Raw genomic sequence first — 27,147 nt, 5'->3', positions numbered from 1 at the left:
ACACTTCCAGAGTAGTTTTAAAGCTGCTTGGTGTTAAGGCTGGTTCCTGGGGAAGTACAAAATGGGGAACTTGCATGTATAATGAAGAGACCATTACAATATGCTGTATTGAGCACCCTCTTCTGGCCCTCTGTGTATTATAAAAAATGTCAATTTTCAAAGTACACAAGTATTAATACTGAAACATTGCAACTGACTGGCTGTTTTTGGAATGGTTTATTAAATTGCAATTAAAAACACAAAAACAAAACTGAAGACTAAGACTGCTTGCATCGTAGCCACCCAGATACAATAGTGTCCTTTGTTAGAAGAGTAAGAATGAAAGCCTTAAACTATTACAACACTTTGTTTGGCTCTTTGTGTGAAAAGCAAAATCAAACACACCTACAAAAAAAAGAAAAAGGTCTGTAGAATTGGAATTTGCTCAGTGGTTGAACTGTATCTGCTGTTGCTGTAGATGCTTGTTCACCCGGCCCTGTGAAGAACGACTGAATGTTTCGGTGCTCCCCGTCGCTTTATTAAGCTCCAGAGGTGAGAAGGCATCGAACATGTAATTCCATTTGCAGAGATCTCAGACAGAGGCTGGTAGAGCTTTAGACGCCTGAGGGAGGAAATTGAATTGATGTCCATTATCATAATTTCATTACCAGTTACAGTGGAGCTTTGGTATAATACTTTTTTTTTTGTCAGCCAGTCTGCAGAGTGTATTTGACCTTTTTATTTAAAATATACAGTGAAGGACCACTAAGGTCTATCTGACAGTTTAAGGTAGTCAAGAATAACAGAAGTCTGGTTGCTTTGACTCTTTACCAGTAGCAACTGTGAATAATTTAAATGTTTATAGCCCTTAAACAAACTACTACATACTGTATATTTTAAGCACAAAATACTATTTGGTAATTTATCTAGCCCCTTCTTTTTGTGAACCGTTTATGAACACTGCAGCAGAGGCTCAAAAGGCCTGATTCCTAGGAGTAAATGTGAAGTAATGTATTGACTAGCATGTTGCAAAAAAACATGACTCTGCTCTGCTAGCGTACAAGAGAAAAATCAAATGCACAGATAAACAGCAGAGATGGTGAGAGTCACCTTCATAAACTATTGGCAGTTTTGTAGGACAGGTTACCTTCAGGCACAAGCTGTTACTCAGGTACATACATATAGCACACATGTGCTCCAGCATGTGTATGAAGTGAGAAGAGGAAAAAATGGAAGGATGACTGTATGACAGCAGTATTTATCACAAATGCCTTAATATATTCATCATTATATGACTTTGTTGGCAGGTCTCAGTCTTTTATATAAGCCATTTCATATTTGTTCATAGTAATTCAAAGGCCTACGATGCAAAGAAATAATGATTTGCTTGAATAAATTAAGAAGAAAATGCCACAGTGACTTACTTGTAAGCAAAGGTCCCTATTGCTAATGCAACAGTCAGGATACCCAGCACCATAGCCACGATTCCTGTAATGATGAGCCTGGAACCTGAAACCCCCACCAAAAAATGTAAGGTAATAAAAGTGCACAGCTTCAGCCTATCTTAATGAATTTATCAGGGTTTTCCCCCTTTTCCCAACACACAAGGCACCCAGATGGTCCACATTAGGAACACCCGAGTAGGGCCCCAAGGACTGGTTTGTGAAACATTACCTATGTTATATATGAATGTTCTTATTGACTGAAGAAGAAAAGAAGTATTACTATGAAAATTGTCTGCTTTCACATATACAGTGAGCCAGATATATTATTACTCACCGATGATTACATTTACTCTGGCACTAGTGACTGCAAGGCTGACGTCGTTACTCATTGACACGTTAATACAAAAGATGCCAGAGTCATTGAACACGTGTTGGAGAACGAGCTGACACTCTGGTAAAGCGCTTACAGCAGTGCAGATGGTCTTGCCTGGAGAAAGGCAGTCGGATATCACAGTGCATATGTCTGTGGGCAAACTGAAAGGGAACAAGAAAATAACTGATGCACAAGGTTTGCCTTCTATATGGTATTTCAGTGTTGCAGAAACAGCATCAGTAGTGAATACCTGCCCTGGCAGGAAATGGTGAAATCCACAATGTTTTGTTCAAGAAAAGCACCGGCCGCATGGACAATCTGCACATCCTCAATGCCCTCTGTGAAATCAAGTGAAAATATCAATACCTGGTTATATCACAGAGCAAATGTATTCTCAAATCTGATGGGTCAGAAGGTGTTGTAATTTTAAAGTGTGATTTTCTGCAACAGCACCTCTGACAATAGTGCTGGATGCACTTTTTATTTACCATTTTTGGAAGATGTCTCAAGTGTTTGATAATCGAACAGCTTTTTATAGCTGCTCTATTATAAGTGATAGCAGGAACTAATTTATCTCGTGGACGTTCCACAACATTAAATTGTAACTATATACAGTGAAAAAAAAACCCAAAATGTGTGATTCATTAATAAAATCAAATTGTACATTGGTTTTAGCTTTTGGGATCTTCTAGGACAAAATCCTTAAACAGTTACCATACTCAGCAAAAAAAAAAAAGAAACACCCCTTTTTCAGGAGACTGTATATTAAAGATAATTTTGTCAAATCCAGATAAGCGTTACAGATCTTTATGGGAAAGGGTTTAAACAATGTTTTTCATGCTTGTTCAATGAACCATAAAGAATTGTTGCACGTGCACCTGTGGAACAGTCCCTAAGGCACTAACAGTTTACAGGCGGTAACAGTTAAGGTACAGGTACAGGTAAGGTCACAGTTACAGTAACTTAAGACACTAAAGAGACCTTTCTACTGACTCTGAAAAACACCAGAAGAAAGATGTCTAGGGTTCCTGCTCACCTGCGTGAACATGCCATAGGTCTACTGCAGGGAGACATGAGGCCTGCAGATGTGGCCAGAGCAATAAACTGCAATGTCTATAATGTAAGACACCTAAGAGAGTGCTACAGGGAGACAGGAAGGACAGCTGATCGTCCTCGCAGTGGCAAACTACGTGTAACAAACCCAGAGTGGAGTAACATCTCATAGCAAGAAATGACACATCTGGTGCAGTCCATGAGGATGAGATGCTCTGTAGTACTTAAAGCAGCTGGAGGCCACACCAGATACTGATTGTTACTTTTAATATTGACCCCCCCCCCTTTGTTCACTCATTATTCCATTACTGCTCAAATGTCTGTGAAACTTGTTCAGTTTATGGCTCAGTTGTTGAATGTTTTCATGTTAATACAAATATTTATACATGTTAAGAAATTTGCTGGAAATAAAAGCAGTTGAATGTGAGACAACGTTTCTTTTTTTGCTAAGTATATACAGTGAGGGAAAAAAGTATTTGATCCCCTGCTGATTTTGTACGTTTGCCCACTGACAAAGAAATGATCAGTCTATAATTTTAATGGTAGTTGTATTTGAACAGTGAGAGACAGAATAACAACAAAAAAATCCAGAAAAACGCATGTCAAAAATTTTATAAATTAATTTGCATTTTAATGAGGGAAAAAAGTATTTGACCCCCTCTCAATCAGAAAGATTTCTGGCTCCCAGGTGTCTTTTATACAGGTAACGAGCTGAGATTAGGAGCACACTCTTAAAGGGAGTGCTCCTAATATCAGTTTGTTACCTGTATAAAAGACACCTGTCCACAGAAGCAATCAATCAATCAGATTCCAAACTCTCCACCATGGCCAAGACCAAAGAGCTCTCCAAGGATGTCAGGGACAAGATTGTAGACCTACACAAGTCTGGAATGGGCTACAAGACCATTGCCAAGCAGCTTGGTGAGAAGGGGACAACAGTTGCGATTATTCGCAAATGGAAGAAACACAAAAGAACTGTCGATCTCCCTCGGCCTGGGGCTCCATGCAAGATCTCACCTCGTGGAGTTGCAATGATAATGAGAACAGTGAGGAATCAGCCCAGAACTACATGGGAGGATCTTGTCAATGATCTCAAGGCAGCTGGGACCATAGTCACCAAGAAAACAATTGGTAACACACTACGCCGTGAAGGACTGAAATTCTGCAGCGCGCGCAAGGTCCCCCTGCTCAAGAAAGCACATGTACATGCCCATCTGAAGTTTGCCAATGAACATCTGAATGATTCAGAGGACAACTGGGTGAAAGTGTTGAGGTCAGATGAGACCAAAATGGAGCTCTTTGGCATCAACTCAACTCGCCGTGTTTGGAGGAGGAGGAATGCTGCCTATGACCCCAAGAACACCATCCCCACTGTCAAACATGGAGGTGGAAACATTATGCTTTGGGGGTTTTTTTCTGCTAAGGTGACAGGACAACTTCACCGCATCAAAGGGACGATGGACGGGGCCATGTACCGTCAAATCTTGGGTGAAAACCTCCTTCCCTCAGCCAGGGCATTGAAAATGGGTTGTGGATGGGTATTCCAGCATGACAATGACCCAAAACACACGGCCAAGGCAACAAAGGAGTGGCTCAAGAAGAAGCACATTAAGGTCCTGGAGTGACCTAGCCAGTCTCCAGACCTTAATCCCATAGAAAATCTGTGGAGAGAGCTGAAGGTTCGAGTTGCCAAACGTCAGCCTCGAAACCTTAATGATTTGGAGAAGATCTGCAAAGAGGAGTGGGACAAAATCGCTCCTGAGATGTGTGCAAACCTGGTGGCCAACTACAAGAAACGTCTGACCTCTGTGATTGCCAACAAGGGTTTTTAAACCAAGTACTAAGTCATGTTTTGCAGAGGGGTCAAATACTTATTTCCCTCATTAAAATGCAAATTAATTTATAAAATTTTTGACATGCGTTTTTCTGGATTTTTTTGTTGTTATTCTGTCTCTCACTGTTCAAATAAATCTACCATTAAAATTATAGACTGATCATTTCTTTGTCAGTGGGCAAACGTACAAAATCAGCAGGGGATCAAATACTTTTTTCCCTCACTGTAAGTGTTTACTAATGTAGCTAAACAAGATGGTTGCTTAGCTGAAGAACTCACCAACAACTGTGATCCGTGTGGAGAAGGAGCCGTAGCGGTAGACCACACAGTCCTGCTCAGAATTTGGTGGCTGATGCATTTTCATTATAATAGTATCTTGGTTCTCCATCACTGGGAACATTTAGCGATGGAATAGTATGTATAATCATACAAATCATGATTTTCAGTACATTGTGGAAGTAAATTATTTGCTTAGGGACACTATATATCTTATAATGGGCAAATAACATAAGCAAAACCAACAAACCTCCTGTTGTGTCCAGCTGGGGAGCTGTTTTTTTGTCAGCACTGGATGAACCGGAACATTCCATCGAATTTGCAGTGTCTTTAGATGCACTTTCTGTGTGTAACATGAAAGTGGAATTGAGTTTTAGCATTTTTGGGCCTAATCTGGTGAAAACACTGTAATATTGACCATACCAGTTGAGATAAGCTGAACAGGCCCTGCGTGCTCCTCAGAGATAAAGGCATCAGCAGTGGGGTTAGTGACTGGAGATGTAGTTGGGGGAGTGGAACAGGATGGCGTTGGAATGGCAGCCTGGACGACAACGTGGGGTTTAAAGAAGCCAGTCTTGGTGTATGTGTGGGTGACAGTGAGTTCTCTTGAAATCACAGTGCCACTGCTGTCCCCAAAATCCCAGTTAAAGGTGATGTCAGAGTCGGCCAGGAAGGCACTGGGGTCATGGACAGCAATGGCAAAGGCAATGGCACGGTTTTGGATAAATGTCTGGTCCCCTTCATCTTTATCATTCACTTGTGTGAGAGTGACAGCAAATGGAATCTGGTCTAAAGATGAAGTTTAAAGAATTTTTTTAAATGAAATATATTCTTTAACCAAACAGACAGATGGTTGGATGGTTGGATTATTGGATGGATGGAAGAATGGGTGGATGAATGGACAGATTCTCACCAGTGATATAAAACTGTGTGGAAGCATAGCCAATTGGGATGAATTTCTCTCTCTTTCTGTAGTGATAAATAACCACATCCATTACATAGGAGCCGAGAGGGATGTTTTCAGTGCTGATGGTCAGAGAGGATGACGGACCATCAGATACCTGCCAGTACCTTCCTATGAGAAAAAAGATGGAAGGTAAAGTTACAAATAGGACAGATTGATCTTTATGGGTTTTTAAATTAATGCTTGATTCTGAGTGGTCAGAAGTTTTAGTACAGTATTTCCAATCGTATCAAGATGACTATAATCAATGTCACTTCCATTGATGCGCAGCGGAACAGACAGAGAGTATTAAAATATCAGAATTTTAGTACTGAACTTACCGCAGGTTTTCCACACAAACACATAAAGTGATTTTTGGTCTCCATGCTTGTTAAGCGGAGAGCCATCAGGAAAAACAGCATCCTGCTCATCAATGGATTCCTGAGGGTAGACGGGCTCACCCTCATAACGTTGGGTACCTTGAAAGATTAGAATGAGAATTGTTTTGTCAGAAAAGTTCAAGAAAAGTAGGCTAGTGGATACTGTTTGGGTCTGGAAGTGTTGACCCATAACGGAGGAACAAAGCTTGATTCATTTGACGGATTTTCATTCTCAGAATTTTCAAGAGACCATTAAAGACCTGAAGATTACTGAGTATTGATGCTAATCTCCTCTCTGTTCTTGTTTCTGGTCGTTTAAATGGGAAGAAAATCTTTTGGAAGGAGTCTCCAATGTCAGCACTTTGTAAGATCAAAAGTAAAGCTGTAACTTTCAGTTTTCTTTTGTCTTATAAACTTCAAGAGAGGCTAGTTATTGGGAACAACTGTTTATAGCTGCTATACTGTATTGACAGCAGAAACTGAATTGGCCTACTTGTTTATATGTAACTATAAATGAATTCAAATACATGTTTTTATTTAAATATGTTTAAATTGTAATTGGGGCAAATGCTCTTGTATAAGAGCAATAAAACATTTTGGGACGTGCTGGTATTGGAAAATTATCAACTTTGGGGTGGTAACAGTTGGTAACTCCACTTCTCTTTGGGCCACACCACACCACTCCACATCACTCCATTGCTAATTTTCCTATAACCTCAGTGTTAAAAAAAACCTAAGTGTCCTATTCCTTATTCTATTCTAATCTATCATCACATGTTGTACCTCAATGTACAGTAAGATTTCTGTCAATGCTGTGCTTATGATCAAGGATTATAAAGTAAAATTGTGTTGTTATTGATCAAACAAGCATTTCTAAAGTAAAGTATCAATGGACAGATCCATTGCGAATGGAAATAGAAACTGTGCTCTAAGTTCTTGCATTGCTCCATGACACATCACACATGTATTAATGGCACTGTGCTGTTAGACGTACCATTTACAAAGCAGTTTTTCCCCCAAACAACTTCTCCATTAGGTAGTGCCAGCTGGTTGTCTGGGAAGATTATGTCAATAGTGAAGGTGACTTTAGCGCCAGTGAGAGTTGGTGCATCGTTACGGACATCAAATTTCACCTCTCCACCTGTGGGCATGAAAACAACTCACTTTACAAGCAAAACAAGTTAGTAGACCTATGTGCTCATGCTGAAGATAAATGTTAGAACATTTATTTAAACAAACAAACAAACAAACAAACAAAAAAACAGGGCACCTCTCCAGCTGCTCCGGTAAAACGGGTCTCCTTTCTTCCACACTGGGTACATTTTTGTGTTCCATGACTGGTATCGTATGAATCTGGGTTTGGACTTGCTTTTCTGGAGTTGCTCTGAAATGAAAAGAAAAGCATTTGAGCAAACTACTTTACCTTATCTGAAGATGGATGATAGATCATGTATCAGCAAATGTAAACTTGGTCAAATTGTTTCAAAGATGCTGAGTATTAAAGTCTAAATTCAACCCTATCTCAACCCTAGGGAGCTACTAATGTGACAGGATGGTGTTTTTTGTTTTTTAAAAAGTCCTTTCCATGAGTCAGTATACCACAGCCACAATTTAATATTTTGAGTATCTCATGGCTGCGAATTATGATAATGTGGCCACGAAATACCAAATCCGTGGCCACAAATTGTGTAACTTGAGCCCACGACTTAATTTGTTGTGGAAAGACATACTTAATACATGGCCTCCGGTTAATTATTTCTCAGGAATGGGTAAAAAAAAGTCTGTTCACTTTGAGAATGTGCTTCAGGTTATGCAGGCTAATGGTATGTACATGCTGCAACCACACTTACTCCAGTATGTCTTTCTTTATGTATCATTCTAAGAAAAGTAATATTATCCATCAAATCCATGCTTAGTTTTCAGTGACCACAGTGGGATTGGGGGTTTGATTTCCACCTCCGTCCTGCGTGTGCAGAGTTTGCATGTTCTCCCTGGGCTTTGGGGATTTCCTCTTAGTATTCCGGTTTCATCCCCTAGTCCAAAGAAATGCGCTGTAGGCTGATTAACATCTCTAAACTGTCTATAGTGTATGAATGGGTGTGTGAGTGTGTGTGCGATTGTGCCGTGATGGGTTGGCACCTCGTCCAGGGTGTCCCCTGCCTTGTGTCCCGAGTCCCATGGGATAGGCTGCAGGCTCCCACATGACCCTATGTAGGGCAAGCGGTATGGAAAATGGAGTAACTTCAGTTACTCCACACTTCAGATCATCTGACCACACTTTTTCAGCATATGAAATATTCCAGTTAAAATCCTAATTACGGATGTAGCTTTACAAAGCACTGGCACACATCCAGCAGGCCCACACACGTTTTAAGGCACTAAGTCAAATCACCAGGGTTGTAAGTTACCACTTATGTGCTACGATTTAAGAGGCTTAGTTAAAATAATTGGTAATAAGAATGTGTGGTTTGTTTACTGCAAAGCCTTGATGTAAGATTTCCAGTTTAATTAGCCTGTGCTTTAATTCCAGATTAATCCTAAAATCCACTGATTTCTTATTTGGGTAGGATCAGGTGGAAGGCATAAGGAGGCGTGTGTAGGTGTTCCTAGCATTCCTGAGTGTTAATACTTACCTTCATTACTTAGTGTTAGCTGTGGCTCTCTTTGTGCTTCCTAAAAAAATCTCACACTTCTTTCCGAGTGGAAGTTGGAAAGATTTACAGGATGTCTACCCTCACTTCTTTCACACCTCGACCGGTTTTTTAAGTATTTGTTCTCTACTTCAGTTTTTCTTTCACCTAATACTTTTGACGTTTTTTTTTATTATGAAAAAAAGCAAATCCTCTTACACGTTCTACTCACCACATCTTCAAACACTCTATTTCTCTACAATGAGGTGTCATTTAGCATCAGACAGCTAACAAATTCCTAACAAACAGACACTTCAACAAGTGACAGTGAGAATAAGAGCTAATACTCATCACGATCATCTATGTACAGCTATGTACATGTATTTATCACAGCATTTTGTATTGTGGCAGCTAGCTGTTTACAGCCAGCTAGTTTGTATGAGCAGAGATATTATCATGCTAGATAACAGGAGAGATTAGGAATAATGCTGTTGGTAGTTAGCTTAACTAATGTTTTCGCATGTTTATTGGTACCATGGTGAAAGAGACACTAGTTTGCCATCAGTATCAAACTTTAAGTGAGTTTAAGAGTTTATACTTGAGTGAAACATTTGTAGCTGTGACTTTTACCAGATGGTTTATTTAGATGAGTAGTTGCACTTTTACTTGAGTAAAATTATGGTATGGTAAAAACTATATGGTATTGTGGTACTTTTGGAATCTCTACTTACTTGTAAAATACTTGAAAATCTGTCGCATTTAAGTGCAAATGTAAATGAGGTATACATATTGCATCAGCTTTTGCTTATAGCCTGCTGCAGATTAGCTACTTTTTCTAAGAAAAGTGATCATTTATTTAAATCGAGTGAATAAAAGTCCAGGAGGTTTGCTTTTCCTCTTACATATGGCCATGAGATGTCAGTATTGTAGTAGCTGAAGTAAAGTCTGTATTTGTAAGTCTAAATCTATACTGTCTTGCCCTATTTTCTTTCACACTGCAAAGTCTCAATAAATGTACTTTTTTGGATATAACATAGATTTCTCATTATCATCAAGTCTGAAGTCTTCCTATTTTATTTCTAGAAGTGAATTCATGTTAGACAGTGAAATTCTTCCAAATGCTTACAATAAAACATGCTGACTTAATTAAACACTACTCTGTACAATGGATTTCCATGGGCTATAGATAAAATACCTGATTTTTAATTAACCCAAAGAATATGTGGAAAGAAAGGGGAAAAAAGTTATATTTTTGCATTAAGTTAATTCCACTTGTTCATGACTGGAAACAGTATCCCACTAAAATTAGCTGGAAACGATCTCAATAAACTCAATAAAGTATCAAATAAAATATATACAGTCTAAAACGGATACATTCCCTGGACGTACAATACATAATACATCATATACAAGTAAGGAATTTAACATGATGGGGCATGAAGTTATAGGAAAGTCATCAGAGACGCGGAGTCAGTGTTGCCCATAAGAGGACACCCTGAAATGTTTTATTCCCCTTATACCACAGCAACAAATAAATTTTTTGGGGAAAATAATTAATTAAAGAATGACAAGACATACTTTTTTTTTTATCTATATAGTGGAATGACCATGAAACAATACAGTTCGTGTTATCACTTAAAAGCTATAAACAGTCGTTCCCCTTACCATCTCTTTTTTATCTCTGTTAAACTTAATAGGACAAAAAAAAAAAAAAAAGCAAAAAAAAATGTTACAATTATGCTATCAAGGTAACCGTAAAAAAGTGCAAATTCCTGTTGGGACAGTCAACTGTTTACCACTGTGTAACATCACCTTTTCTTTTAATAACACTTATTAAGCGTTTGGGCGCTGAAGACACCAGTTGGTTAAGTTTAACAAGCGGAATTTCCCCCATTCATCCATTATGCATTTCTTCAGCTGCACAACTGTACGGGGCCTTTGTTACCTTATTTTGCGCTTCATAATGTCTTATTTTGCACTTCACATTCTCAATCAGAGACAGGTCAGGACTGCAGGAAGGCCATGCTAGCACCTGCACTCTCTGTTTACACAACCATGCGCTTGTATTCCGGGCAGAACATGGTTTGGCGTTGTCCTGCTCTGGTGCTCTGGATGGCAGCATATGTGGCTCCAAAATGTGCACATATCTTTCTGCATTAATGGTGCCCTCACAAATGTGTAATTTACCCATGCCATAGGCACTGACACGCCCCATACCATGACAGACGCTGGCTTTTGGACCTGAGACAGAGCACAGAGAAGTTGGCAGCACTTCTGGACAGTGTTGATGAATGACTTCTGCTTCGCATAGTAAAGCCTTAAAATGCATCTGTGAATGCAGCGGCGAATGGTGTTGACTTACAAAGGTTTAACAAAGTATTCCCGAGCCCATGTCAGGATCTCCATTACAGATTCATTACAGTTTTTAAGACGGGGACGTCTGATGGATCGGAGATCACGTGCATTCAGAAGTGATTTTCAGCCTTGCCCTTTATGCACCGAGATTTGACCAGATTCCTTGAATCTTTTAATTATATTGTGCACTGTAGAAGGTGAAATGCACAAAATCCTACCGATTGGTCTTTGGAGAATGTTCTTCTTAAAGTGTTGGATTATTCTCTGATGCATCTACTTGCAGATTGGCGAGCCTCGACCCATCCTTGCTCTTGAAGGACTAGGCCTTATTTGGAGACTCCTTATATACTATGATTAGACAATTTCCTCACTTGTTTCACATGGCTATTAGTCCTAAATTGCCTCTGTCCCAACTTTTTTGGAAGGTGTTGCATGCATCAGTTTCAAAATAAACATTTACCTTCAAAAAACTAAGCAGTTGACTAGATATATACCTAATACCTTGTCTTTATACGTTTTTTTTGTTGTTGTTGTTTGCATACATTTACAAAGTCAAAGTACATTTACAAATCACTCCTCTTTGTTTTTATTAGCATTTTCCATACTGTCCCAACTTTTTCGGAATTGGGGTTGTACAATAAATTCAATAAATACAATTTCCCCATATAATTTATTGAATTAGCTGTTACTATAGAAACTACATTGTATTAGAATGGGGTCATTCCATCTCAAGTGGTCCAATGCACTTCCTAATTTTTTTGAGTGATAACTCATAAATAAAATTTACAGCAGAATGCATCTACAAAGGACTTATTTCTGTGAAATGTTCAGGTTTGTATCTCCCCACCAGAGATATTCAACCAAAAAGTGAAGGAATTTATTTATTTATTTATTTTTTTAAATTGCATTTTGTCACCCCCATAGGGAAAAAAAAGAGATAAGTCTCAAACCTGAAATTTTCTGCATGCACATTATACTTACCCAGGTACCCTCTAAAAAAAATTAAGACTGAAACTCGAACCCTTCCCATTATGAAATTGACCATAAAAGTGGAACTGTAAGCAATCTTGAGCATTACAATTGGACTTAAGTTCTAAGTCTAAGGAGCAGGAATGTGCGAAATGTTTATATATATACACATCTACCTTGTAATATGCTCTAGAGATCAGTTCTTGTTCCAAGGAGCTAGACCTACCCTTTTTATTGAATTATTGAGGTTTCCATAAACAGCTGTATGACCAAAATTTGTTGGGTGCCATGACACAAAAATGGCCACTATAGTGAAAATAAATAAATAAATACATAAATGAACAAACAAAAATGGTCAAGCAACTAACTTTGCAATTATTGGACCACTTCAGTTGGAATGCCCCAGTGAGCCCATTACTATAACCCTGAAATTTGGTTTGCAGTAGGAAGTACTTTCCTATCAGGGCTGCTGTTATAGAAACCTTCTGATCAGTCAGAATTAAGATTCAGCACAGCTGTCACAGGAAGAGTATATATATAAAATGGATACTTACTTGTCAGGACCACTGAAAAAAAGAGCAATATAAAGATTTTTGTAAATAGCTTCATTTTGCAGTTTGAGCCTGAAGTGTAATGAAGAATGCCACATCCATGATGAATGTGTAAGCTATTTCTCCTTATATATATATGATATGAGTTTACCCCACATTGGACATCATCGATGGAGTACAATTGGCCACTCCTATAATGCACACACACACACACACACTTTTGAAAGCAGTTCACTAATCATAAGCAGCTTAGGTGATAGAAATGGCTTACATTTCTGTATTTCTTTATGTATTCTACAGGAATAAAAATTGCATTACTTTCTGTCACATCATGAATAGACTACAAACTGATACACTTCATGGATGTTGAAATGTGATGTCTGGATGTGTATTTTATGCTTTTTGTATTTAAAAAAACAAAAAACAAAAAAAACAACAGGTTGTTAGTTAATCCAGTGTTACATTCTGGTGGGTACAGTAGAGTCACGAGAGCTTTAAGACACGAGAAACAGCTCAAGGGCCTCAACTAATTTGTCTTTTGACTTTAGAACCCTCATGTTCTGTTCAGTCCATCTCAACACATGTCCCATTAATATCTAACAGGAATACAACTACAGTATTGTTATTAAGGCATTTTTGAATCTCAGTTATTAGCAGCATGAACAATGTTTACAGAAATAAACAATCTCTCCTGGTCAAATAAGAGATATTGACTCACTTTTATATTTTGTAAGTTATTAAAATGAATTCTTTGTCAAATCCAAAAGACAATACTGTAGGATATTATGTTCAATCCAAAATATTATTTTCCAAACATAATCCATTCATTTTCCATACTGCTTATCCTATACATGGCATGAGCCTGGGAACTTGGGACACCCTGGACGGGGTGCATCGCACACACATTCACACACTACAGACAATTTGGAAATGCCAATCAGCCTACAACACATCTTTAGACTGGGGGAGGAAACCCCCGAAGCACGGGGAGAACTTGCAAGCTCTGTGCACACAGAGAACAGAGTTTTGAACCTCCAACCCGTGAGGTGTGAGTCAAACGTGATGACCACTAAGTCACTGTTCCACCCTTGGCATCCACTCATTAACATTTATTACATAATAAATAAACTATAATGAGATGATATAGGAAAATAATCAACAACCTGCATTCTGATTTGATCCAAGTTGATTATTTCCATATAACACCATCTCCCGAAGTGTTCCATTCCTCTCGTACCATTCATTGTTGTGGAATATCCAGGAAACAAGCTAGTTCCCGTTATGCTCCAAGTAGCTGTAAACAGTGGTTCCCTCACCTGCATAAAACGTAGCATACCACGTTACTGAGAAACCATAAAGCACTAAAAAGCATATAAAGTCATGTCCTGAAAACATACTGTTGCGAATCTCCGACACTGGAGACTCCTTCCATTAATCTTAAGGAAATATCTTCCAACAGAAAAACAATTCCAACTTTCAGGTATGTTTTCTTTGTTAAATAACAAGTTCCTATAAATTAGCTGTTACTATAGAAAAGATGAAGTATTAGAACGAGTGCATTAATATACTGTAAACATGTGACTTGCCAAAACTGTCAGAGCTGCTGTTATAGAAAATGAACCTGTCCAATCAGAATTGAGAGTCGAAATGGGCTGTGGTATAGGGGTCAACGGTGAACGGATGCTAAATTGGAAAGGATTTAAGATTAAAAAGTGTTAATTAGAAATATGTAATACTGTAATCCTGGTTTGAATAGCATTCAATATTAGTTTGTCAATAAAACAATAAGTCACACAGTAAGACAGAGAGGAAAGTGCCAGGAATTGAAAGTCAGGATCAGAATCCAGCACTCGTGACTCTTATTTGCCAAGATTTGGGGATTTACCACTTCGACAAAACCCGAAATGTGGTGTGCTTTAAATGCAGTTCGAAATATTTCCATGTTCGATGTTAGAATTACAAAACTGACTGTTAAAAACAACCACCACCATTCCACATGTTTAAAGTGAGAAATCGATCACTAAAAGGTACACAAGATCACCAGAAGGCATGTTTTCATAAAACATTTATTTACATGAGATAATCACATTTAGAAAAAGGAACAGATTTCACAAAGTTTCTTCTGCCAAGAAATGTTCCAAGAATTCATATCTGAAACCTGAGAGTTCATGTGGTACCACTGAACATAGTGTGGTGTGTACATTTAATAAAAAATAATAATAATAAAAAAAACCTTTTCTTCGCAGGCGTGAAAAGATGCAGTGGTGATTGCACGAGACTGAGATTCAACATTCCCACATCCTCATGATACCAGGAATCTGATACAACAACAACAACAAAAAAAAACAACAAAACAAAACAAAACAACCAGCTTGTGTAACCCCTTTATCTCCAGCACCATCTAGAAATTCAGTAGGGAGAGTTAAGGAGTGTGTGCTTCATGCTTTTGGTAATGAGTCATGGCAGAATCTAGCCTCGGAGGAATGAGTGGTAATAATACTCTCAAACTAAAACAGTACATCATTAGCATGCAGAGCTTATCGTGAATGCTTGTGTAATGCTAGGATGGATATAATCGCAATACGTCCTGTTATATAAAGTAACCAGAGGCAGGCACGACATTAACAGTGACATTAATGCGATGTTAGAATGCGATCGTTTCATGTCTCAGAAACAAGCTAAACATAATATCTTTCAAAGTAAAATCTTTGTAGAATTCACTAGAAAACAAAAACAACAAAAACAATTGATATGCATGGCAATGGATGGATTTTCTCTATATGATCTACACCCTCTGTGCTGCATACAACTTTGGTAGACATATTCAAGCGGATTATTTGAACATGGGTTATGAGTTTATAAATGTCTGTAAATGCTTCACAATGGCTTAGGGTCTCTTCTGCCATTATGTGATATTTATATTCTGGAGGGTTGGGAAAAAACCCCCAACCAAACCAAACCAAAAATAAAATAAAACCCAAACAGGACATGCACAGTCTGACATCTTTCATGTTATTTCATTGTGTGATGCACAACATTCCAAAGAAAAATTAATAAACATTAGATACTGCCTGGGTTGGTATCAAAATGAAAACAATGTTTATATATATGTATATTTCAGTTGAATTCGAGCACAATTTACAACCATTTAAAACAATGACTGCTTCTACCAAGGGCCCACAAATTCATTAAAAATGCAAAGATAAAACATTTAAAAAAAAAATTTCTTTAAATGGGAAAAATATTGCATGTCCACTTTAGATCATGAACACTAGTCTGAACAAACAGACAAATGAGATTTTTAGAAATATTTTGATGCAAACTTCTGTGGGATAGGTATTTTTTTTTTCCCCCAACTTGTACACAAAATGACTAACACGATTCAAACAGGGCTAAAAAACAAAATCCACACATCATTCGTTCTTTTCATATTCAATTCAGTACTGAATATCAGAAAGTGGAAAAAGTGGCACATCATTATTCATTATCAAACTCAAAACGAACAACACGTTGTTTTTCGTTCTTTCAATCTAAAGTTAAAAATAAGACATTAAAAAAAAATGGGTCAAATATCAGGTTTCATTTGAACAAATTGTTTTTTTTGGCTATGACGCAGAAATAACTTTCTAAAGCACATGAATAAACAAGTAGTCTTTTATTTTTACTGAAGAGCATAGAGAGTTTTGTGTTATATAAGGGAGCCAAATGTGTAACCCTCAAAGAGGACTGCAGAAACACTAACTGAGGTTAAACCATTCTTCTTGAAACCACAGCTATATGCAGGCTAAAAGTTTTTTTCTCAGCATTAGATTGAAAAATAGTTTTTCCATTCTTAATTTTTTCATTTTAGATTTGTAAATGAATAAGAAGCCATTTTTTCATTTTCTGATATTTTTTCTTAGTCGAATATGAAAAGAATGAATGATACACGGATTCGAAAACAATACAAAAATAAATCCAAATGACTTCCAAAGCAAAAGAACAAAAACAAACCATATAGTAATGTTTTAAAAGTCTATCAATAAATATCGTAGTTTAGAAAAAGACACTAATTGTTAAAAACCCATATGTAAAAACAACTTTCACTTTCTGTTTCGTCAACAGTTACTCAAAGAGGATGACCACAAAAACACAAATGGTCCCCCTTGCTCAGTTACATAATTCCTATTAGTCATCATTTAGACATAATGCATATATAAAATTGAGTGACAAAAATAGTATGTACAATTTTTTTTTTTAAATAAATAACATTTCGCTTTTGCATTTTTTTTTGCTAGATTTTAATAGTTTATATTTTTTAGTTATAGCCATTATTGCCACACATTCGGGTGCCGTGGAATCACCCATGCACGAGGACACCGAGGATGACTCGGGGTGGATTAAACAGGCTGAAGCAGAATGTGCATATAATAGTGGTACGTTCATGTTCCGTAAAATCTTAATGCACATGATAGAAACGGAGACGCTGGATGGATGAAATCTGGGAAGCCTGGGACGGTTCGTGGACGGGGTGTGAAAAAAGGTTCATTCGGGCAGCGGTGGAAGCCGTGGAGGAGGTTCCGAAGGCAGCGGTGGAGGTTGCGGGTTCCCTCCTCTCGAGCTTGCGCTGTATCTGTACTCACCGAACTGGGAGTGATAGTTAAACATTTGGGGCTGCGCAGGCTGCACACCCTGAGCACTAAGCAACGAATTCAGCATGTCGAACGTGTCCTGGAACTCGTTCGACTGACCACCTGAGCTGGCGCCGTGCCCGTTGGTGTCAGCCTTGTCCGTTTTGGAGAGTGAGAAGCTTCCCTGATTGTGCGAAAGCGCAAGCGAGGGCAGGATGTCGGGAGGCAGCGGGGGCAGCTGGTACGAATTCCTGGACGACTTGCTGACTTTAGAAGGGTGAGCACTAGATGAGGGCTCGGACAAGTGAGTTCGCTTTCGCGACGAGGAGCTCGTTCTCGTCGGGTCTGCTTTCTTGCTACTCGTGGAAGCAGTTGCAGAGCCAGAGTGTTTGTGCGCTGATAAAGATGACGACGAGGAACCACTCCCTGAGGAGTGGTGATGGTGATGATTGTGGTGGTGGTGATGGTTGGACCGCTCTCTGTGCTTCTCTTTGTTCTTCCCTTCATCTCCTGGACCCGATCGTCTCTCTGGGATGCGGAGCTTCAATTTCAGGTCCTGCTCGGCTCCTCTGCTGCTGTTCGGCAGGCGCATTTTGATCGAGCCGCGGCTCTCCTGCCTCTCGTCTAGTGGAATCTTTAGGACGATGGGCTCCGAGGAGCTCGAGCCAGCTTGCTGCTGCTGTTGCTGGTGGTTATGGTGGTGCTTCTCCTTTCTTTGCTGGTTCATGAGGGCCTGGGCGGCTGTGGCATACTCGCGCTTTACAGAGGCCTCCATGTTTTCCAGCTTCTTTTTCTGTGCGGCGAGCTCGTCAGCGTGCTTGGCGCGATACTCGCTCAGAGACACTCGTGTGGGAGCAGGTGGTTCTGGTGGGTTAGGCACTTTGAAAACAGGCTGCTTATCCTCCACGGATGACGTGGGGGTGGGGGACGAGGAGGCCGAAGATGGAGCCGAGAGGCTCATCAGGCCGACCAGCGTGCTTTCAGAGGATGCCATGGAGATCATGCTCATAATGGTGTCCGTTTTGTCGCCCTCCTTTGGCTTCTTCGCCGTTTGACCCGACGCCTGAAATCGGAAGAGAGAATGATGGAGAGGTATTCATATGTCCCATGAAAATAAGTTAGCAATTTATTATTCAAAGTAGATTTTAAATTGTTTAAAATGGCATTTCAGGGGTTCTTTACCCTACAAAATAGGCCTCTAACAAACAAGATTAAATCTCTACGATACAAACGAAAACGACTTACTTTCCAGTTTCGAATGCGTTTTAATCGGCTCGGTGTCTTCTCCAAGATCTGCAGAAACTCATGCGTGAGCTCTGTAAAACAATTAAAATGTACCGAGCCGAACTGATCATACGTAGCAAACATCAAGATGGGACCAGGACAAACAGCACACAAGGTTAAATGCACGTAACACTTCAACAGCGGCGGACAATTTTTGAAAAATAAATAAATAAATAAATAAATAAATAGCAGCAATAATAATAATAATAATAATAATAATAATAATAATTCACTAAACCCTTTGGGTCCTTTAAACAACCACCACTTATTTCCTCCATCGTGTTTGGACTTTACATTTTCAGTGTGGTATGACAAGGGCATTAAACAATAAAAAAATCTGTATGCCTATAGTGTCTTTGATAGCTTTGACCATCTGTCATCTACTTATGACCTCCCTGTGATGCATCTGTTTCGTTATTTTCAAATTCGAAGTTTCGTTTCTAGATGTTTTCCTAATTTCCCCTCTGCGCCTCCTGAACAGGCTTGGGAAAGCTTGTTTTCAAACAATCCACATCAGAGAGGAAAGATTTCTAGGACATATGATTTTATTCTGGCATTAGGTAGTGAGTTGAGTCGAGTCCCAAAATTAAGAATGCCTGGGAAATGGAGTTAGGAGTATAGATAAGTGAAGAGTGTTGGGAACGTTCTATAGGTAGGATACAGTCTACCACTTCTTCTGCTCGTCTTGGACTCATCCAGTTCAAAGTTTTACATAGGGTCCATTTGTCCAAGTCGAGACTTTCTGTAATATACCCAGAAGTAGAGGACAAGTGTGATAAATGCAATGGGTCTCCCTGTCATCTTGGCCATATGTTTTTCTTTTGCCCTGATCTCCATGGTTTTTGGACTGGTTTCTTTACCATCATGTCCACTATTCTCAGAGTAGATTTAAAACCTTGCCCATTCATTGCTATATTTGGGATTCCTGATGCCTCAGTTCCATTAAGCTCTGTACAAAAGGATATTATCGCTTTCACATCCCTAATAGCAAGACGTTCCCTATTGTTTCACTGGAAGTCTGCTAAATATCCATCCATCTCCCAGGGGCTAAAGGACGTGATGGTTTTTTTTTTTAAACTCAAGAAAATAAAGTATGCGATGAGGGGTTGTACTGACAAGATTTTGTGTTTATAAATGGCAATCCTTTATTTCATACATTATGGAGTTACAGACACTTCCCATTTAGATTTTTGTGCCTGTTGTTGGGTTTTTCACTATATATATATAAAACCAGGTATTATATAGTGGTTAGCCATGATGAGCCGGGATGGGGGGGTTGTTTAGTTGATTGTACTTTTAATTTTGTTTTCCTTTTTTACACTATGTATATATATATATATATATGTTTAAAAAAAAAAAAAAAAAAAAAAAAAAAAAAAAAAAAAAAAAAAAAAACACTGAGAATGCTATTGTTGCTATGTGACAGAAAACAAACCACCTTTCTCAATAAAAACATATTTTTGGGGAAAAAATAAATAAATAAATAAATAAATAAATAATTCACCAAACCAAGCAGATATAAATAGTTATTTATTTATTTTAATGTACAGTTGTCCAGCGGACAAGTATGTTCAACCACCAGAAAAAGAAAAGGGCCGGCATGAATGTGTGCAATTTACATACCATCCAGCAGCTCGAGAGTGACTTTTCGGTCGACGTACTCCCACCAGTGCTTGCTGTCAGTAGAGACGGGTATTTCCCAGTTAGACCACTTGCAGGCCAAATGAATGCACACACACGCAACAACAGGCGGACTGTACTGCAGGCAGAATGTGGTCAGGTGCAGGCTGAATTGACGTGTTGGTCCAGAAGGGGAAGCAGAAGAGAGAAAAGAAAAAAAAAAAAGAAGAAAAAAAGAGGAAAAAAGAGAAAATTTCAAAACATTAAGCATGACAAAATCGATAATAATAATAATAATAATAATAATAATAATAATACATAATACATAAGCCAAGTGTAATCAGTTATAAAAACCAAAGTAATAAGCTCATTAGCACAAAAAAAACAACAAGTTTAGCAGAGTTGTTTTTGGCAAAGAATTAACGCACCTGTTGGTTGCCATAAAATATGATGTCTGGGCCAGGTCCTTACTCGCTGGAACAACAAAACATGCAAGAACATCCCAAATGAAATATCGCCACTCAAGCCTACCAGCATTCCACATTCATTTAGGAGAATAACACACTAAGAACGCAATTAAAAACAGTATGCAAACCAAACCAAACAAAAAACCATGGTGCTTACCTCGTACGAGCTGTGTACACTTGACGACATGTGTGTGAGGATGGTCGATGGTGATGTCAAAAGCTGAAGTGACAAGGGCAGAGGAGGAACAAAAGAGGGGAAAGTGAGAATCAAGTTCACATACAATTGCACCATCTTCAAACCTGCTAAACAGCTAGCAAACAGACTGGTATAAATACAGCACAGAAATAAAGTGTACTATGTCTGGATTGGATAAACTCACTGAGCACCACGGTGCATGGAAATAAATAAATAAAAATAACATACAGTCCAGTTAGGACCGCGTCGAAGCCGTGTGTTTTACTGATTGTAATGACGTGCTTTAACTCTTCAGATGACTGATCCTAGATAGGACAAATATGGATGAGTGAGTTAAGAACAGAGGATTTCCTCTGCAAATTCGCCGAGATATTTTTGAGCCGCTCTCTCGCTGTCATAACCTTTAACAGCAAAGAATGGGAGGGAGAAAAAAAGGAAAAAAAAAAAAGCGAACTTCACAATGGCACAAAACAGAATGGCTCAAAAATCTGATGGTACAAAAAGAAAATGCACAAAGTGGCTGAATTGCAGAGTTGACGTGGGGGATAAACACAAACAAACAAAACAAAACAAGCAAAGGAAGAACTGAAAAAAAGTGAGAGTTACAACAATGAGGAGTTTGGGAAACGCTCCGTCTGTGTCCCGGGACTCGGCTGTGGATGGGAGCAAAGGGGATTATTCTCTCTTCACTCTAACATGATGGTGACTCATAGACCCACTTTCGCCAGTTCCAAACTTACCGAGGGTCTGGAGTATAATGCTCTCAAGCATGACCAGGTCTTGGGATTGTTGCAGGTAAGTCTGAGATCGAGAGGACAGGCAGGTTACTCACAGGGTCTTATGCACTCATATCACTCTCTCTCTCACAAGTACCCGGTTAGCAACCAATCAAAACTTCATAACAACAACTATCAGGACCATCAATACTGACATAGACACATACACACACAAGCAAACAAACACACTTCCACACTGTATAATGTGTACAGTGGTATGTAAAAGCTTTGTTGCAGGATTTCATAGCCAATTGCTGTGAAGAATATGAAAACTCCTGTTTAAAAAAAGAAAATATTAACAGAAAAACAGCAAAGTTGTGTGAAGCTTTTTTGCAAATATTTTTCTCGTTTGAAAAAAAAAAAAATGTAGTTGTACTCAATAGGCCTCATTTATAGCAGCTGTGTATAAACTCTCGACAGGTTTACAAAGGTTTCTGTGGTGGTGATGGTGATTTTCTTCATACTTATCAGTCCCTTCAGGATTTCGTGATTTTATGATCACAGAAATTAACACAAAACCAAGTAAACACCGCAATATTCGGAGGAGTGTGCAATGTTTCAAAAATCACTGCAGATTTTGGCCGAGACGCATAGTGTGACATAACATGCATTAGGGCTGCACGATTATGGCCAAAATGATAATCCCGATTATTTTGATCAATATTGAGATCTCGATGATTTATCACGAGTATTAATTGATTTTAGTGACAGCATATTTTTATTGCACTTTCACATTTATTAAGCTTTCTCATGCCACAATATAACACACAAGTAGGCATGAGAAAACTTGAGCTGGTCAGTTATGACAGAATTTAGGAACATAGTGTGAGCCATGACAAATTAATTTAACTTCTAATAAACTAAATTGAATATTTTCAGGTCATTTTACAGACTGTATGCAAAAAAACAACCGTTAACCTGTTCCACCTTGTAAAGAAATACAATAAACCTCAGTGTTTGAAGTTTGCTCCTCTTAAATATATTTAAAGCTACACTATTAGACATTTTCTGCTGTCATGGTTGTGGACTGGAGTCAGTTCTCGAACTGCTCTGTGTATATATCTGAATAATCTCATATAGGATGTGATTGGGCGAGTTCATTTACCCATCAGATGGGAAGCGCTTTAGTTTAATGGTGTTCATTACTGATGCTCTGATCAGGATTGTTACAGCCGAAACCGATCCAGATACCGATCCTTTTTTGTTTAAACTTTAATCAGGAGGTCTGTCATAAACAGTTAAATGTAAGCTCTCTGCTCATGGTCACTGTTAATTGAGTTAAAATAACAGCAATAAGAAATACTGTTGTTACTGGATAAATAAACAAGCATACAATATTTATTTTTAAATATCTTAAAAAAAAAAAAAGAGTTCTAATTAAAAGTAGACCAACACAAAAATTATCCATATTAGGAAAAAGGCTAATAGCTTTCTAATGAAATAGCGAACTAAGCTTAATGTCAAATTGATAGTAAAATGCAAGCCATAGTAATTAAACATTCATTTCTCATTTTATTTATATTTAATGAAGTTATTATAATATCTATTTTTTATATTCAATTATTTATTTATAACTAAGCAAATTTTCTGTCCTTACATTTTATTAGTTTTATTTTTGTTTGTTTATCAGTTTTAGATTGATTACCCCAGTACAGTGTCCATGTCTGCTGATAATATTGTGTTTTGGGGGATTAAATCAAAACATGGAAACTGGAATTGACTTTTCTAGTAATATCTGGCAACAGTGAGTTTAAATGAAGTGAATTAGGAAATTGAAGCAGCTGATGTACAGAGTTACTTGTCATCATAATGGCTTCTCTGCAGTATTTCCACACTTGTTCGGTTGACTGAAGAGATGAAAAGCAGTGTGAATGTAACTGTTGCACGGTATAGATGCATCTTGGACTTCCTGTAGTTTTTATATTGATTGTATTATACAACTCTGGACAGGTCACATGCACTGGTGCTCCTAAATATTTATTCAGTCGCACAAAATACTTTTCAGTCACAATTGTGAGTGAAACGGTCGCACTGTAGAGTGCTGAGTTTATCTGCAAAGTGTTTTCCCGTTTGACGTGATGACATTTAATGTCCCTGACAACCTCTGTAGTGCCATTTAGCATCATGTTAATGTCATGATTTCTCCTCACACAAAGCGCTGGAGCCTGAAGCGAAGCTGGCCGCTCGAGCGCTAAAATGCTAACTCTCTTTCGGGGTTTTGGCACTACAAAATGACGTCATCCCTGCGCCGCTCTATGGTGATTGGCTGTAAGTGTAGGAAGCGCTTGATTTGATCTGCAGCGGAGTTTTATATGAGCGGAAGTCGAACTTTAAACGTTAATATCGCTGTCGATCATGTTCATTTAATCGCGGGCAGTCAAAATTGTAATTGGGATCGATATTCGATTAATTGTGCAGCCCTAACATGCATTCAGTCAAAGCCCTCTTCGATTCGCAAGAGTCAAACATGAGTACAGCTAAAAAGTCTAATTTACCAACAAACAACACTTTAAAAGACCTGGCAAAACAAAACAATTTCCTGTAATTGCGATTTTGCCGATTCAAGTAGGTTTCGGCAAGTTGCGTTGCAAATTTAAAAAAAAAAAAAGCTGCAGCAAAATCCAACATTTTTGGCAGCAACAAGCACAATTTTTTTTTTAATATAAATCTGCGAAATCCTATACAGGCTCTTATATGCGTTGATATATATGTTGAAACACCACCAGTCAAAATTTTAGACACACATTTTTATTTTTCCACATTTTAGAATAATAATAATAAAGTTATTAAAACTCTGGAGTAACACAAATGGAACTGTGGTAATTATGTTGTGGAAAAAAAAAATCCTAAATAAAATCAAAATAATTTAATATTTTAGCATCTTCAAAGTAGACGCCCTTTTTGCCTACAATTTCCAGAAATGTATTCTTGGCATTTTCTCAACCGATTTCTTGAGGAATTTCCCCGAGATGCTTTTTAAACAGTATTAAAGGACTTCCCACCTACGCTGGACTCTCTTCGGCTGCTTTTCGGAATCTTTCGCTCAAGTCGAACGTTTAAAATTTGATTTTTTTTTGTAAATAAAATGTTCGCTTTCTAATGAAAGAAATTAATGTCAGCATGATTATATTTTTGCCTACAACAACGATTTCAAACATTTAATCACACACATTCAGATCAAAAGATTTTTAAGATCATGAGAAACAGTTCAAGTCGAGCGTCTCCAAACTTTTGACCGGTAGTGTATATTGCCAATCACCCAGCTATTACTAAGCTCACAAAGAGCTAAACAACAAAACAATGACAAAATGCTAAATAAAAAAACAACAACTCTAAAGTAATGTAGCTCAGCCACTGCAGTGCATCAGTTGGCACATACTAATTCGTCATCCTTTTATAGGGTGCCATTTCTTTTGTCCTGATTGGACGGCTAGTCGCATTCATTTACCATTTCATCAACAAGAAGACCTTTGTGTGTGTGCAATCGAAATTAATTAGTGATTTACTACTGAATTGGCTCATATTCAGCTTGATAAATGAGGCCTGTTATTAGTCACGTCAGGAAAAATAGGGTCAGTGTAGTAGGCTTTAAATATCAAAAACTTAGATGCATCGCGATTAGGGCTGTACCAATCCCGTAAAAATAAAACATTACAATACTGCCCGAGCTCTGAGAATGGACCAATAATCGACAAACCGCCCTCTTTTCTGCAAGCGTACTGCCTCATTGTGAAACACCATAAGTGTCTTACTGACTAGGAATACATTTCACACACTTTATCTGTGGTTTGTCCGACAAAAAATATATCCGTGGATAGAACTGGAAAACATGTCAAATCACTTAACAAGCACGGACAACGCTGATACTCCGTGTCGGATCGGTACGTCCCTAATCATCGAAATACATAAAGAAACTTAACGTCCTAAGAGATTCCTTCCCCTACAATCAATCACAGACCAAACGTACCACACACGATCTCCATAAAATCGTACGCTCGACATCAATACTTACATCACTCCTAGAGTCTAGAGGAGGCTCCTGAGGATTGAGACAGGCATGGGCCACCTTAATAACATGCTCCAGCTTGCGTGGCTGCTCTTCAACCTTTGCTGCCAAGAAAAGGGCAGCAGGGGCAATCACCTGCATTGGGGGAAGGGAAAAAAAACAACAAAAAACAAATCGAGTAACAAATGAAGCTTTTGCACAACGTGACTTGAAGCCTAAGCTGATAAAGTCAGACTTACATTTCGGTGGAAGCGAGTGAAGGACTGGATCATGTAGAAGCGATGCATGTATACGATGGCAGTGTTGATGGTGAGCTGGGATCTGTTCATTTCGGAGTTAAAGGGTTAGAACTACGCACATGAAATATAACCAAGCCATGGACATGAGCTCACATCAACGCAATTCATGCTAGTTGGTGTTTAAAATCTGAAGGCGTGTTCTGGGCTTGGGAGGGGAAACAAAACGCAACTGCAGATGGCAAAGGAAAATAAACAGCATCAACAGACGAAGGGCAGGAAGGAAAACAAAGCACTGTTGCTAAACACCGAAAGGGACGCTCATGCTAGTCATGTTAGCAAACAACGTAGCAAGGGCACGCGCACGCAAACGTTATACAAGTTAAAACGCGTTTAGTTTGATAACCAAAACACCAACATTTAGAAATTTAAAAACAAAAACACCTCTCTTGAACAACCCAGCTTCGAAGACAGTACGAAATGCTAGCTAGCTAGTTAGGCAAGTTCACGGTAAGCTAACGGCTAAAACAAAACGACACAACATGCTAAGCAGAAGGTCAGCTTATCTAACAAAACAGCGTTTGCTGAAATATTATCATGGTGAAGGATTGAATCATACAACAACGAAGAGATAAACGTAATAAACAGGCTTTTTTTTTTAAGTGAAACGCGCACTGCTTGCTGCGGTGAGGCCTACACATCCCACAAGCCTCACCCGGCTAGCGTTAGCGAACAACACCGGGCTCCCAAGAGCTTCAGGACACGTCGAATTATTTCAGCGCACGCTTTCATTTACAGATAATCCTATTATCACATATACATCATTCACTCACTAGTAATTTCCATGGCTAAGTCCAAACGCAGCCGAACCAGCTTCCATAGCTTTTTTTTTTTAAGATAGCAGGCTAAGCTAGCAAGCCTTCAGGGAGGAAAAAAGGATACACATTGAGCCGCTGTCCCATGTCCTGTAGAAGATTAGCAGCCTGTTGTCTGTACGATAATTCTTTATCAGGGTCAAGTCCCGCTCGGCGAGATGGACTGTTTTCGATCTGCTCGCGGGTAAAGTACCATTTATTCTTCTTTCCCGAGCGAGAAACTTGCGGAGCCGCCATTACTAAGAAGGAGACTATTTTAAAAATCTTACTGCGTCACAGGAAACACGCT

The 27,147-nt window shown here is 38.6% G+C and overlaps 2 protein-coding genes across 3 annotated transcripts; both read right to left on the bottom strand.

Annotated features, from left to right (window-relative positions):
- Window positions 1–92: 92 nt before the first annotated feature.
- pmelb (premelanosome protein b) lies at window positions 93–14,759 on the bottom strand. The gene is made up of 12 exons (XM_053686358.1): window positions 13,952–14,759; window positions 7,554–7,667; window positions 7,278–7,424; window positions 6,245–6,382; window positions 5,874–6,035; window positions 5,407–5,749; window positions 5,211–5,353; window positions 4,964–5,074; window positions 2,048–2,135; window positions 1,759–1,958; window positions 1,404–1,488; window positions 93–601 (listed from the first exon to the last, which is right to left on the bottom strand). The coding sequence occupies exons 1-12, from the start codon at window positions 13,995–13,997 to the stop codon at window positions 466–468; spliced, it is 1,713 nt and encodes a 570-aa protein (XP_053542333.1). The 5' UTR covers window positions 13,998–14,759; the 3' UTR covers window positions 93–465.
- Window positions 14,760–14,838: 79 nt separating this feature from the next.
- Window positions 14,839–27,136, bottom strand: ccnt1 (cyclin T1). Of its 2 annotated transcripts, none has more exons than XM_017487173.3 (9): window positions 26,926–27,136; window positions 25,987–26,068; window positions 25,754–25,882; window positions 21,706–21,766; window positions 20,927–20,989; window positions 20,731–20,776; window positions 20,306–20,469; window positions 18,644–18,714; window positions 14,839–18,461 (listed from the first exon to the last, which is right to left on the bottom strand). In XM_017487173.3, exons 1-9 carry the CDS (start codon window positions 27,093–27,095, stop codon window positions 17,313–17,315), a joined length of 1,935 nt encoding a protein of 644 aa, XP_017342662.1. In that variant the 5' UTR covers window positions 27,096–27,136; the 3' UTR covers window positions 14,839–17,312. The 2 variants fall into 2 exon arrangements, with proteins under 2 accessions (XP_017342662.1, XP_053542500.1); XM_053686525.1 differs by having other exon boundaries at window positions 20,731–20,786; window positions 20,928–20,989.
- Window positions 27,137–27,147: the final 11 nt, after the last annotated feature.

The sequence above is a fragment of the Ictalurus punctatus genome, chromosome 15 (assembly GCF_001660625.3).
Source record: "Ictalurus punctatus breed USDA103 chromosome 15, Coco_2.0, whole genome shotgun sequence".
Classification (NCBI taxonomy): domain Eukaryota; kingdom Metazoa; phylum Chordata; class Actinopteri; order Siluriformes; family Ictaluridae; genus Ictalurus; species Ictalurus punctatus.
This window is presented reverse-complemented; position numbering and strand designations above follow the sequence as displayed.